The 14,872-nt window shown below is 37.8% G+C and overlaps 1 protein-coding gene across 1 annotated transcript in view; it reads left to right on the forward strand.

Annotated features, from left to right (window-relative positions):
• The window catches only part of Pola1 (DNA polymerase alpha 1, catalytic subunit), a 299,642-nt gene that overhangs the window by 14,089 nt on the left and 270,681 nt on the right, over positions 1 to 14,872 (forward strand). Inside the window, exons 5-12 of the mRNA XM_060376744.1 lie at positions 4,696 to 4,811; positions 5,267 to 5,329; positions 6,212 to 6,304; positions 6,731 to 6,818; positions 7,078 to 7,279; positions 7,369 to 7,547; positions 12,885 to 12,997; positions 14,125 to 14,241. Of these exons, the coding sequence (XP_060232727.1) occupies positions 4,696 to 4,811; positions 5,267 to 5,329; positions 6,212 to 6,304; positions 6,731 to 6,818; positions 7,078 to 7,279; positions 7,369 to 7,547; positions 12,885 to 12,997; positions 14,125 to 14,241 (971 nt within the window). The remainder of the gene's footprint in view (positions 1 to 4,695; positions 4,812 to 5,266; positions 5,330 to 6,211; positions 6,305 to 6,730; positions 6,819 to 7,077; positions 7,280 to 7,368; positions 7,548 to 12,884; positions 12,998 to 14,124; positions 14,242 to 14,872) is intronic.

Below are 14,872 nucleotides of genomic sequence, written 5' to 3' on the forward strand. Positions count from 1 at the left end.
ATTCATGTTATAGCATGTGCTAGTACTTTTTTATGAATGAATACTATATTATGCAATTGTATATACCACATTTTATCTCTTCATTAGTTGATATGTATCTGTGTTGTTTCCATATTTTGTTTATTGTCCTTACTGCAACTTTGAACATTTGTGTCCAAGTTTTTGCTTGAACAACTTTTTGGGGGGTGGTTATTTACCAAGAATTTTGTGTATGTGTATCTGTAGAAAGTCTTTTTTTATGAATAGCAAGGTATCTTGAAAAATCACTCTATTGTGATACATAGAGCATGTAGAATTTTTTCACGTTTATGTGTATATAGCTGTAAAGTCATCATGCAGGTGCTTCATGGTATAAGTATTAACTCATTACAACAAACTTCTTGGAAGAAAACTTACTTTCAATAATTTATTATTTTAAATAGTACCACATCCAATAACTCTGCCTTGCTTAGGGAAAATCCTAGGTTTGAGGTGTACATGAAAACTTTTAAAATTATTTTAAAAGTCCTTTCTAAAAATTTATTTCAAGTGTAGGAGTATTTTGCCTGTATATATGTATGTGTACCATATGAATGTCTGATGCCCATGTAGGTCGGAAGCAGGCATTAGCTCCCCTGGGACTGTAGTTACAGATATTTGTGAGCCACCATGTGGGGCTGGGAACTGAATTGGGTCTTCTGCCATAGCAACAATTTTTCTTAATGTCAAGCCATCTCTCCAGCTTCATCTTTATTTTTGTTTGTGTTTTGTCTGCATGTATGTCTGCACCAAATGTATGCTTAGTGCCCACAGAGGCCATATGATTACCTGGAACTAGAGTTATACAGATGATTTGTGAGCTATCTTATAAGTGCTGGCAATTGAACTTGGATCCTAACAACCAGTGCCCTTAATCCATCTCTTAAGCTCTGAGTTTTTGTTTTTTCTTTTATACTTAGGCACCCATTAGGTAGTATAGGCTATTTTTGAACTCAAGATCCTCCTACATCAGCTTCTTTTGTGCTAGGATTACAACCCTGAGCCACTATGCCCAACTTCCTGTGTTCTTTGTAGGAATTACACATTTTCACAAATAGTGTAAAAATGTCCATTTTCCCAAAGTCTTGCTAACAATGTATTGCCAAGCTCTTTTTGAGAATTTGGTAGTGATATGTGAGAAGTAACACCTCAGAGTGATTATTTTTTCATTTACAGTTTTACATACGAAGTTGAGGATTTTTAAGTAAAACGTAACTTCTTGTGTTTATTTGATCACTTTTCTCTTTAGTTTTAGTCTTAAGTGTTAGCGCTTTTTAAAAATCTCTTTTATTGTTGTTACTTACATCTTTCTTCCTTCTTCATCCCTATCTTTTCCAACACCAGGTAGGAGGGAAAAGGATAGTGGGGAGAAGGGCTGTAGGTCTCTTAGCTACATCCTGCTGGTTAGAGTTGTTGGGTTCCTTTGGGCAAGTTCAATCTTCATTTCAGGGTATCTCCAACTTCTCATCAAACTGCATCAACAGCAACCAGGAGCAGGGGTGGAGGCGGGTATCAAGGGCTGCCTTCTTTCTTTGAGCGCTCCTCTTTCTGCTGGCTCTGGCCTTCCCTCTCCAGAGTTCTCAGAATTAAACTATCCCCAGCTGGCAACGATCATGACTATCTCAGAGCCTACACAAGGCAAGTCTGCTGCAGTGGACAATCTGGACCAGTCCCATTATCCCACACCTGGGATTTAAAAAAAAATGTTTACATAACATAACTTTTTAAAGACACCAAAACTTCTGTTATATTTCCCCATTTGTGTCCAAAGAAATGGGCTTTTCTCTAATATGAATGAGACTTGTTGCTTTCTTTTTTTTAAATTATGAAGTAAAAGTTTTAATGCTTTCAACATTCTCCCCGCCTCCACCCTCGACAGTTAAGAACAAAACACGTATGCTCACAGATACCTTGGGTCTCCGATCTCAGGCAACCCCAGCATCCTTCAATCTCCAAAAGTCCAAGCCCAAAGTGAAGCTATACTAGCTAGCACTGAAACCCTCCTTTACCCCCCACACAGCCGATCGGCTCCAGCCTCGGCGAAGTTCCTGATCTCAACCTAGCAGCCAGGATTTATTCGCGAAGCCATGATGCACACGGGAAACAGCGCTCGGTCAGAGATAACGTAGAACCGTGTTGAGACGTTTCCTCCAAGCTTCTCAAACACTACTGACCGCACGCACGTGCATACATACATGTCCAAGAAGCTAGACTGCGTCACAGAGCCTCAGATCAAGGGGGAAGAACGAAAGACAACGACCACTCTCCTCTCTCTCTCTCTCTCTCTCTCTCTCTCCTCTCGCTCCCCTCTCTCTCCTCTCTCTCTCTCTCTCTCTCTCTCTCTCTCTCTCTCTCTCTCTAGCCCTTTAAGAGCCCCCCCTCCATTCCAGCCTGTAGAAGTTGAGAAAATGCTCGCAAGAGCCACCGAATTCCGCTCGCTTCTTCCTCCAGGAGAGCCGGGCCGGAAACGACTTGTTGCTTTCTTAAAAGGATATTATCAATAAGCCAAATACATTTTGTATTAGTAGTTTCTTTTATAACCTGGTAACTCTCAGCTGCTTTTATCTGGAACGGCTTGTACTTTTTGCTGCTGAACCCCGAGCTAGGGCTCCAAAGCTGCTTTCTAATGGCAAGAGGTTACCTCGTATGTTCCTCTTGGACCTGCATTCACTACTCCAATGACACCTTTAACCACAGTGTCTACAAACCCTGGGACGTTTAGGCTTACTTACCAAGAACCCAGTGTTGCCAGAAAGGGCTTCCTTGGTTACTTCTCTGGTGAAAAGTACCATGTTTCTCAGAGTGAATGCACCTGCCATTTTGAACTCTGAGACTTTTAGTGGCTTGGTTACATTTTCTTTTCAAATGAGAAAGTGGAGGTAAGGACGAGCTGGGTGGAGTAGTGGGAGGAGACACTATGGTTGGGGTTTATTATATGAGAGATTTTTTTTTGAGACAGGTTTCTCTGTGTAGCCTTGGTTGTCCTGGACTTTGCTTTGTAGACCAGGCTGGCTTTGAACTCACAGCGATCTGCCCACCTCTGCCTTCCTGAATGCTGGGATTAGAGGTGTGCACCCATTTTATTTTCAATAAAAATAACCCCAAACCAAAAAACCAAACCTTTGTTTAACAGCAAAGCCTCCCAAAACCTCTCTGCTCCCAACAGAGGAGCTATTGGCAGTTGATGGCTGCTGAAGGAAGGAGACTCACTTGGGAGAATGGCTACTAGTAGGTTACCTGTGCTCTGGTGGATGATCTTATCCTGATGTACATATGAGCATCACTAATTGGACTCCATGGATTATAGTAGAAAAGGACAGGACATTGAGAGAAATGTGTTGAAGGGTCTTGGGGGAATTTGGAGCAAGGGAGTTAGGGGATAGATACCATCAAGTTGTATTGTATACATATCAAAATTTCACCTGGGAGTCGTGGCGCATGCCTTTAATCCCAGCACTGAGGAGGTAGAGGCAGCTGGATCTCTCTGTGTTCCAGGCCAGCCTGGTCTACAGAGTGAATTCTAGGACAGCCAGGGCTACACAGAGAAACCCTATCTTGAAAAACTAAAAAAAAAAAAAAAAACCAACAAAAAAACAGCAAAGTTTCAAAAATAATAAAATACAAGATTAATAAAAATTTTGAGCACCTCCTAAAATACTTATGTAGTTTTATTTTTAAATTTGTCATTTTGTTGGTAATACTGATTACTGCTCTACAAATGTTAGTTGACACAGCTTATTGAAAACACAAGTAATGTGAGTTGCTACATTTATTTAACAGTAATTGTATTACACAGTAATTGTATTAAACAGTAATTGTTCTAGACTTTTTATGAAGCAGATTTGGGAAGCAAGGTACTGAGAAAGAGTGAGATATACTCAGGTGTCTATATTGGCTTCATATAGGAGAATTATACTTTTCTTTAGATTTTTCTATGTCATCTAGTCTGTATACTACTATTGTACTGTTTTAATTATCCATTCTATTTTCTTTTTAGATTCACATTATTTTGGAATGAATCAGAAGTGATATTAAAATGGACAGTATTAGAAAAGTTTCTAAAGCCAGGTGTTGTGGCACACACCTGTGGTCCCAGCACTCAAGGAAGGCAGAGGCAGGCAAATCTCTGTGAATTCAAGGCCAGACTGGCCTACAAAGCTAGTTGAGGACTGTCAAGGCTACACAGAGAAACCCTGTCTTGAAAAACCTAAAAAGGAAAAAGTTCATAGGTCATATGCGCAAGGGAAGACAGAAGACAAGTTTTCTCAGAATGAGCAATGTGCTTGTCCCATTCAGTTTTGACATAGCATAGGGCATGTGTCCAGTTGTTTTTGGTTCCAGATTAGTTTTATCTTTTTATTTTTATGGGAAGCAAGCAAACAAGCTATCCCCTTGCTTTTCAAAAGTTTTGCATTCACATTAACAACTAGTCAGACCTAATTCTCCCTGATACTTAACTTATTATATTTCATTGCTTTTTATAACTTAGCCCTGAGGGTTTTTTTTTCAATTTTTCTCATTTAAAAGATTCTTTCCTGTGTACCTTGTGCTGAATTTCCCAATTTCGTATTTTGAATTCTTAATTTATTTTCTTCTTAACATCTCATATAGTTGAGTGATAAGTAGGCTTTAGTTTTCCATCCAGTGCATGTTTCTGAATACTTTCTTTTTCAATAGGAAGTGATGGCAAAGCACACAGAAAAGACAGGAAGGATGTAAAGAAACCTTCAGTGACAAAACCAAACAATATCAAGGCAATGTTCATTGCTAGTGCTGGAAAGAAAACTACAGATGTGAGTTTCATGTTTCCTTATATAGTGTCTTTTCCCTCTATGAAATGAACTTAATCTTTCATAGCAGAAATGGTATGTGTTCAGTACATGTTTGAGTAACTTTCCATGAATTTTACTTAGTAAGATGAATTTAGGTTTTATGTGAATATAAGCATCTCAGTGGTTTGAACTTAGGAGACAAAAGAATATTGAACAGAAAAGCCAAAAATGACAGTATGTTTAATTTTAGTGACAAGCAAGAAAATCACAAAGATGAAAGTAGAGGCTGAGAGTATAAATTTAAAAATTGAATATGCACAGCTGATTGTTAAAGTCTGAATAGTAGATGAGAGTGATCAGTGAAGGATTGATGGGGTTAGGGTCTTTCAGAGATATGTCTGTGAAAAAGTTCATTCCAGAACACTCTAATTTAAACTGTTTTTTTTTTTTTAAATTTTATTTTAAATAATATACAGAAAGCAGTAGACTTATCCAAGGATGATCTGCTAGGTGACATTCTACAGGATCTGAACACCAAGGTAAGTGAAATTCTTGGAGTTGTAAAATATGCAGGGGGCATAGGCTACAGAAACAGTTCAATAATTATATAAAGCAGACTGTCATTAGAAAGAAAAGTTCTGGGATGCCATCATGCATGCACACATAAAATCCCCCCCCCCCAAAAAAAAAAGAAAGCAAAAGTCTTCAAGTTAGTTTCTTTTTACCGTTTTAGGATTCTTCTCACCATTTTAGGTGAGGAGTTTCCAGCTGTTACTGCTCTTAAGATTATATAGATGGGCTGTGTGGGTGTGTGTTAGGTATAGTAAGAATATAGCCAAGAGTCAGTTCTGTGAACGTTCATTGCTTGTATTCAGTTGCTGTAGTGCATGTTCTGTAAATGGATTGAAGCCTGTCAATCTGCACACTTGGGCATGAGAGCCCTGTTCTGAATTCTGAGTGGGAGTGAAGGAAAAGTACGTTAGCTGCCTTTGATAGAACTCAAACAGGCCCTGTTATACTGTGAATTTGAAATTTGGACATATCTCACAATCAGTGAGCTTTTCTTTAGAGGTATAATTTTTTTTCTAAGTGAGTGCTGATTAATTGACTAATACCAACACCATGTTGGTTCTATTTTGTTAGGTATTAAATGTAATACTAGAAAGGGTAAGTGAAGAGAGTATGTTAAAATCTTGAAAGGAAAAATATTAGGGATGGATTAAATGTCTATTCTTTTTTTTAAGTGATTTCTGTAGTATTGTTGCTATAGTAACTGCAGTGTACGAGCATGGATCCTGTTGAGGGGAACAGGGAAGGAAAAATGTTTTACTTATTGGGCATGAGAGAGAAAAAAATGCACTTTTTCTATTATGTGGTAAACCAGTCACAATAATGAATGTATGTCTTCCCCTTCCTTTTAGACATCTCAGATAGCTCCACCACCTATATTGATACCAAGGAAAAAAAGATCTACGGGAGCTTTGCTCGATTTTTTCTCGGTGCGCAGCCCTAAGGTAAAGTTAGTAGAAACAACCTTCTTTTTGATTTATTGTTCTGTTTTAAACTTGTTTTCTTTGCCTGTATGAAGGAGATGCTTTTGAATTTGTTTTGTTTCTTTTAAATTAGAACTGCCGTTCAATATGTAGTTTCATGTATTTCAAAAATAGCATGTGCCTGCTTTTTTTTTCCTAGTAAATTTGTAGTAACTAGTACATGTTTATTATAGGTATTACAACTGTGTTAAATGCAATAATTTTCTTCGTGGAAACAAGTATTTTTTGTGTAAATCCAGGTAACAGTAAAATAATTGAAGCCATTACATTAATAATACATAAAATCTTTTTATAAGTGGGAACTGTCATTATCTTTGGTCAGGGTAGGACAGTTGCATATTTTTAGTGTGCATTTCTAACTGACTAAACACTTAAAAACATTTACAGGCAATTTCTTCAGGAAAACCTGCTTCCTCTGTCCTCAGGAATGAGCCTCTGTTGACTCCCGTTCCTCTTAAATATGCTGAATTTGCTGGTAAGTCTCATGTTAGGCAAAAGTGCAAGTCGTTAAGCAATAACTGCCACACATGGAAGCTTGGTGATAAAGGGGTGAAGGTGATGTCAGAGGTGGCACATCTGAGCATAAAAGGTTGAATTTATAGTTAAAAGCACCCAACCTGAAGATTAAAGAGAAATACAAATATAATATAGGAAAAGGCTGTTATTTCATTGTTGGGTAAGGCTTGTACCCCATGGCACGAGCATGTGATGGGAATATGTGGTGATGTCTACAGGAGAGCTGGCCCAGTCAGAGTGTCCAGAAGATGAACAGGAGTCAGGGTTAATGCAGTTTGAAGATGGTGACTTTGATGAGCCCATGGAAGCTGAGGAGGTAGACGGGGAGCCTGTGACTGCCAAGACTTGGGACCAAGAGAGTGAGCCGGTAGAGAGGGTGGAACATGAGGCAGAGCCTAAGAAAGGGACCACATCTTGTTTGTAAGTGCATTTTATGATTTTTTTTGACAAATAGTACTCTAATTATTCTGTTGGATTTTATAAAATTTTTGAAAATGTGATTTCTACAGAGACAATTTTCTCCCAGATGTCTCTTGTTGGGACATTGATCAGGAGGATGAAAGCAGTTTCTTAGCTCAGGAAGTTCAAGTGGATTCTAATCACCTCCCATTGGTAAAAGGGGCAGATGATGAACAAGTGTTTCAGTTTTACTGGCTGGATGCTTATGAAGATCCATACAACCAAGCAGGTAATAACACCTAATTTAATCTTATACTTTTATTACAGTGTGGTGCCTTTTCCCTTAAGTAATTTAGTGATAATGATTGGTTTTGTTTTTGTTAAAGAATGAAACATTAAATGATTTATTTCTTTTAAAATTAATTAGTTTGTTTTTTGAGATAAGTTTTCTTTATTATGTTGCTTTGGCTGTCCTGGAACTTGATAATGTAGACCAAGTTTCTTGAACTCACAAGATCTACCTGCCTCTGTCTCCCAATGCTGTGATTAAAGCATTTGCCATCATGCCTGGATTAATTTTTTTTTATTCAACAGAGACTATTTATTGTGCTCTAGACAGAGGCTGAGGTGGGGTGAACAAGCTGGACAAATTTTGTATATGGAAGTTTAATATTCCAATTGGGGTTAGAGTTGGTGGTAATTGGAGGGTGACCAACTGACTCTTGTCTTAAGAATTAAATACTCTGGGAGAGCACAGCCCACAGAATCAACTACACAGGGCTCATGAGTCCTCACAGAGACTGAAGCAGCAATCATGGAGCCTGCATGGGCCTGTACTAAGTCATATGCATATATGTTATAGTTGTTTGGTATTTTGGGGGGACTCCTGACAGTGGGAGTAGGGCTATCTGACTTTTTTGTCTGCTCTTTGAACCTTTTTCCTCCTACTGGATTGGTTGCCTTGTACAGCCTTGATGTAAAGGTTTGTGTGTTGTCTTACTGTACCTTGTTATGTCATGTACCTTGTTATGTTTGGTTGGTGTCTGGCAGGCCTGCTCATTTCTGAAGGGAAACAAAGGAGGAGTGGATCTGGGGGGGGAGGGGAATAAGGGGGAACTAGGAGGAATAGAGGGAGGGGAGCTCCAGTTGGGATGTATTGTATAAAAGAAGAATAAATAAAAATTAAAGAAAAGAATTGAACCCGAACTGAGAGATGAGGCACATACAAAGCTAAAGGCACTTTAGCTTATGGAACTAGTAACTGCAAAGACCTAAAAGTGGGAGGAGGATAAGGAGGCCTGTGTGATTGTAAGACCATTGGAAATGACAAAATTGATTCATAATGAATAATGAAAATGATGATAAAAGGCAAAGGCTAGTATCTTACAGTTTCTATTGCTGTGATAAAGCACCATGACCGAAAGCAGATTGGAGAGGAAAGGGTTTATTTCCTTAAAGAAGGACCTGAAGACAGGAACTGATACAGAGGCCATGAAAGGGTAATTCTTACTGGCTTTTTGCTCTTTGTGGCTTGCTCAGACTGCTTTCTTTATAGCATCTAGGACCACCAGGTCAGGGTTGCGACCATCCCCAGTAAGCTAAGCCCCTATACATCAATTATTAACCACAGGCTTTCCCACAGGCCAATCTGATGGGGGCGTTTTCTAGTTTAGTTTCCCGCTTTCTAATACTTGGGTCAAGTTGACATAAAACTAACCTGTCTTTTTTTTTTAAGCCTTCTCAAAGAGTTTCAGTCCCCTTCAAAGAATACTGGAGAAATGTTAGAAGGTTTAATTGCATTGTGGTATGGTCTTACAGTTGACTTTACATTTTAACAGGAATCTGGCATTTGTGGAGGAGAGATTGTGTGTGTGTGTGTGTGTGTGTGTGTGTGTGTGTGTCTTTGTCTGTGTTTCTGTGTTTATACAGTTATGGAGGCTGGAGTGGGTAGCAGGAAAATGTGGAAGCCCTGAAGATCAGTCACAGTAGAGGTGCTGAGTAATTGGACCCTGGTTACTGGGTAGAAATTTAAAAAAGTAAATGTTTTTAAACTATATTTTGACATAAACCTATTGTAGATTGTATAGGGCAAGTGACTTTCTGGTCATTCTTTTCTGTTTTTTTTTTTTTTTTTGTTGTTTGTTTGTTTTGTTTTTTCAAGACAGTGTTTCTTTGTGTAGCCCTGGCCCCTGGACTGGGCTGGCCTCCCAAGTACTGGGATTAAAGGTGTGCACCACCACTGCCAGGCTTTTCCCTGGTTATTCTAATGAGCTAATTCTATGATGGATTGGTTAAAATGGCTGCCCAGTAACAGAACAAAAAGAACATTCTTTAAGAATTTGCAGTGCTGAACTTCCAGTGAGGGATGTTGCTATTTCCTCTGTAGGTGAAAACCATGTAAGAGTAGCTCAGAACACCATTGTGATATTAGAGATGTGTTCTCTTTGAACACACATAACTGAGAAGGCCCTCCTTGAACTGAACAGATATATTTCCTGTGGCTGTTCCTGGAACTATGTCTCAACTACCAGGTTGAACCTGTCTTTTTTTTTAGTTCTTCAGGTTAACTTTCTAAGAATTTCAAAAGTACCTCCAAATAAATTAGTGGAAATGTGTTTTTCATCTTTAGTTCCTCTGCTTATAAATAGGAGAGAAATAACTTTTTACCTGCTAGGATTCATTAAATGAATCCTGGCATTTGGCCCAGAATGACTTAGCTATGAATATAAGAACTACATTTGGGTAGCTAGCTGCTTTTTTTTAGCCGTGGGGTTCATGCCCTCTGTATTTCCTTTTAAGACCTGTGGGGAAATTTAGCTTTGTATAACTGAGGTGTTATAGGTAGCATAAGGACCCTGTCCTCAAAGTTGTCTGTGTACAGGGGCTGGTGAAGTGGCTTAGCAGGGAAACTCTAGTGACCTGATACAACCTACATGGTGAAAGGAGAGAATTGACTCCTGCAAGTTGTCTTTTGGCTCTATACTCTCCGCTTCCAGAATATAAATATTGAAAAACTCTGATAATTGCAACCTGGGAAATTGGTAAAACAGACTTTATGGATTTGATTCAATTAAGAGATGAGAATGTTCTATGGGCCCAGTATTATTCAGGAATCTTTGTTAAAGGAGTCAGTATGGTCAGAGTCAACATGGCCGATCTGATTAGTATAAATAGTATAAAATACAATATACATCTAAAATAGAATTGTCTGCATTTAGATCTCTTGAGATCTGTGATGGATACAAGTGGTATTAGTGGTTTCCTAGAGACTGCACCCAATAAAACTAGAGGGAATAACTGCATATTACTAAAGCAAGTGTGTAAGAAGGATGACTTGGAGACATGATTTAAATAAAGATAACTTGATATTACCTAGAAAAATGTCAATAGTTACTGGGGATATTGTCAGACCATTAATATACTTTCTCTTAGCAAATATTTATATGCTCTTGCAGAATCACTTAGGTAGCTTGGGGCCTTATCTTAATTTTTTTAAGCAGTTACAGTCAAGCTCAGAAATGGTATCTTAACCCACTTTAGCTAGGGCAGGATGATTTGTTATCCACAGACTTTTTTTGGCCGATACTAGAGACTAATTTTTGGTCATGCTGGAGATTGAACTCAGGCTCATGTTCTGCCACTGAGCTATATTGCATGGGAAATATTATGCAGTTATTTTTTTAGGTCAGTGTTGCTCAGGCTGACCTCAAACTTCGGGGCTCAAGAGACATTCAATCTCAGCCTCCCAAGCAGTTAAAACTATAGACCTGTGCCACCTTACCTACTTTAATTTACCATTATTTTAAACAATGGGAAGACTGTTACTGCTTCATCATCCAAATGCTAAGTTAAAAGGAAATTTATGGTTCAGAAGAAGGCCTTAGAAATTATCTGGACTATTCACTTAGAAAAGGTTCCAAAAGACAGGTACCCTTAGTCCTTATCCTGCCATAAATCTCGGCTTCTCTTAGTCCACTTTCCTCTTATGTGACACTTCTCAAGCTGTGTCCTCTGCAGTGGCATCTTTTTCTTTTTGTGATGCCAATGAGTTAAATAAAATAGCTTTTAAAAGCTTTAAACTTAGGGGGTTGAACAGTTTCATAGTTATAGTTGGTAATGATCACTGAGCTTGCATGAAGTCAATGCTGCTAATAAGAACGGAGTATGCCTAAAGACCCCATTATTGTTGCTCACTTTCTTCCAGATTCTAAGTCAGTCAGTTATTGCTGAATGAACCATAATTATGAAAAGAATCTTACTCTTTGCATATCGGAACATATCCTGTCTTCATTATGACTTTTTCAAGGTTGAATAATCCTGACTGCACCTGGTTGTAGCTAGTAACTTTGGGGGGAATGTAATCTTTGTTTACCATGATCTTTTTGTGGCAAATGAGGCATAAACAGTGTCAAATGTGTTGCATGAAGTGTGATATTAGTTTGACTGTAAAATGAGCTATTTGAATCTTTGAATCCAATATTAGGGTCTTTATTTTTCTTTGCATGGAATTTTGTTTTTTTCATCTTTAACTGTTGTGAGGATGATTTCTAACTTTCTGTGCTACTCTGAATTTTTTTCTTTAAATCATCCTCAGTACCCCCTTCCTTCTCCTTATATTCCCCACTTATACCCCCCACCTTCTTGTTGAAAATCACACAACTCTTGTAAGAATTTTAATCATCTGCAGAAATGAAAATCCATAGACGGTCTTATTTCTTTCTGTCAGAATGAGTGACAAAAGAAAACACTGATGAGCTGTCTTTTGGGAGTAGGATAATTGGCCTTTGCATTTGGCAGAATTTTCTTAGACTCTAAGATCAATGGCTGTGTGAGTGGCTGTGTTGATTACTCATAATTTATGGAGCCTGGGATTTTGCAAAGTTGACCATCTCTTAAGTTGACTAGCAAGTCTTTGGAGTTCTTCCTTGAGGCCCAGTTTTTAAGAATAGTGACTTGATGCCTGCAAAGACATGTTTTAATGCTTCAGTATTATTTACCTGGTGATCTTAGAAGAATAGAAGGTAACACAGATTTGAACTAGCTAGGTTTGTTTTAATAGCTTGTGAGGCAGATAAGTATAAAATAGATCACAGTGGAATTGTATTGAGACTTTAATGTTAAGAGGTATAAAATATAAACTATTTTTTTCCAAATAACATCTTGCATATAGAAAAATACTAGTACATTATACTTGTTCTTATGCACAAATAATAGATTTTCATCAGTAAATATAAGTGCTAAACAAGTTAGAAAACTATTTTCAGGGTTTAAATTCTCATAAGAGGTTTTATGTAGATTTATTGGAAAATACTTTGTTTCTCTTAATTTGGGCAATCCTGTTTCGAGTGAAAGTATTCATACCACGTTAGAGAATTATTTTGTTAGAGAATTATTTTGCCCCTTTCTCCTATAGTCACAGACTGTGCCATTATGTTGATGTGTATGCAGTAAGTACAGAACAGTGAACTGGTTTTAGAGACTGGACAGCAGCTGTATCTTTGGATGGCAATTGGTTATCACAGAGGTGTAAATATGTGAACATACTCATTAGATCTTTGTAATAGCCCTTTTAAATTTGATGTATTTTAAAAGCTTTTATTTCCTGTTATTTTCCTGTTTTTTTCAGGTGTGGTTTTTCTGTTTGGCAAAGTATGGATTGAATCAGCCAAAACCCATGTGAGCTGTTGTATTATGGTGAAAAACATTGAGCGAACACTCTACTTCCTTCCCCGTGAAATGGTAAGCGTTAGTGATTGCCTTTTAATTTCAGTAATTGTTTCTGACACATAGTCTGTGTTCTGGCACTCTATGCTTCTGCAGGGTAGGAATTCTTTACAACCCCAATTAGTCCTACCTACTGACCACTCACTCATCATCAAGTCCTTTAGGGGTGGAAATAGTATAGAAATGAAGTATAACTGAGCTTTTCAATGTTTCAGAATAAAAGTTTATTCTAAAGTATATATAATGGGGCTGGAAAGATGACTTAGATGTTGAGAGCTGTTACTTTTCTTCCAAAGAACCCAAGTTGAGTTCTGGAACCTACATCATGTAGTTTACAACCACTGGCAACTCCAGGATATCTGGCACCCTTTCTAGACTCCACTGACACCCCCCCTCACAAACACACACACACACACACACACACACACACACACACACACTTTTTTGTTTATTTGTTTTCAAGATAGGGTCTCAACTGTGTGGCTCTGGCTGGCCTAGAACTCACTCTGTAGACCAGGCTGGCCTCAGACTCACAGAGATCTGCCTGCCTCTGCCTCCCAGTTGCTGGGATTAAAGATATGTGCCATTACACATGGCTTCATAGACATAGCTTTAAAAATTAAAACAAATGGTTAAAATATTTGTAATGACTTTTCTTCCCTTTTGCGTAACAATTGGGCTTTTGAATTAAAGTGTCTGAAACATGATAGGTCATTTGACTCAGTTTTCATGCTTTTGCTCTGTAGGCAGCAGTAACATCATCTCCATGGCTATTTAACAGAGTAGTTTCCATTTCCCTCCCCCTCTTTGACCTTTTAAAGTCTCTAGTCTCTAATCTCTCTAAGCTTGGCCCTTACCTCTCTCAGTTGAATTGTGGAAATTCTGGGCCAGAATTTAAAACACTTGTTTTTCCCATCTTGGAGGATTGCTCATTTTTATTCTCATTGGCTTGTATAATACACTGGAGGATTTGGCATTGGGTTTAGTATACTTCTTAGGTCTGTGTCTTCATACTCATTTGTAGTGCCATATCAGTCAATGTTTAAATGAGTGGAGGTAAAAGTTGATTTAGACTTCTGTTTTTTATGGTTGAGAAGACCTTATATTCTGTTCCCTTCATTCTTCTCTCCATGGGAGAACAGAAAATTGACCTAAACACAGGGAAAGAAACAGCAACTCCAGTTACAATGAAGGATGTGTACGAAGAATTTGATTCAAAAATTGCAACAAAATATAAAATAATGAAGTTCAAGTCCAAGGTTTGTATTCAATAATGTATTTTTTCTGGTTCTTGTTATTTCCTGATTTGGCAAATAGTTTCTGCACATTCATACAGAATGTCTTCTGCATAGTTATAACTCGTTAAATGGAAATTTCATAGGTATGAGTGTAAAAACAGTTAGATTTGTAAAAAAAACTTCAAAAAATCACTTACAAAATAATGGTCATGAATTTGATTAGAAAGATGATTTGTAACAAGTCAGTTGTCCACGGTGCTCGCAGTATTCCATGTGTTTCTATTCTAAAATGAACAAGAAAGTATTGTGATTTATTTATACTAGTTATTGCCAGTGCATTTTTTAAGAGGATGAGTAATGTTTTGTGTTTAAAAATTAACTCGTATGATACTGTTTCTAATAGAATGAAAATGTTCTATTTGTGTTACCTGTGTGGTATATTGTCTTGATTTTGGTAAGCTATTGATAACTTTCGCTATAAAAGTGGGGACTGTAGGCCATTTAAAATACTTGCTATAAACAGTTGTAACAAAGGGAGGGTTGAGTTCTAAAGATAGGCTATCACCCTTTTATTTGAGCTTGAAATTGAAATTTAAAATTCCAGAAACAATACACAAAGCCCCAAGTTTGATCACCAGACAGACAATAACTC

The sequence above is a fragment of the Meriones unguiculatus genome, assembly GCF_030254825.1.
Source record: "Meriones unguiculatus strain TT.TT164.6M chromosome X unlocalized genomic scaffold, Bangor_MerUng_6.1 ChrX_unordered_Scaffold_30, whole genome shotgun sequence".
Lineage (NCBI taxonomy): Eukaryota > Metazoa > Chordata > Mammalia > Rodentia > Muridae > Meriones > Meriones unguiculatus.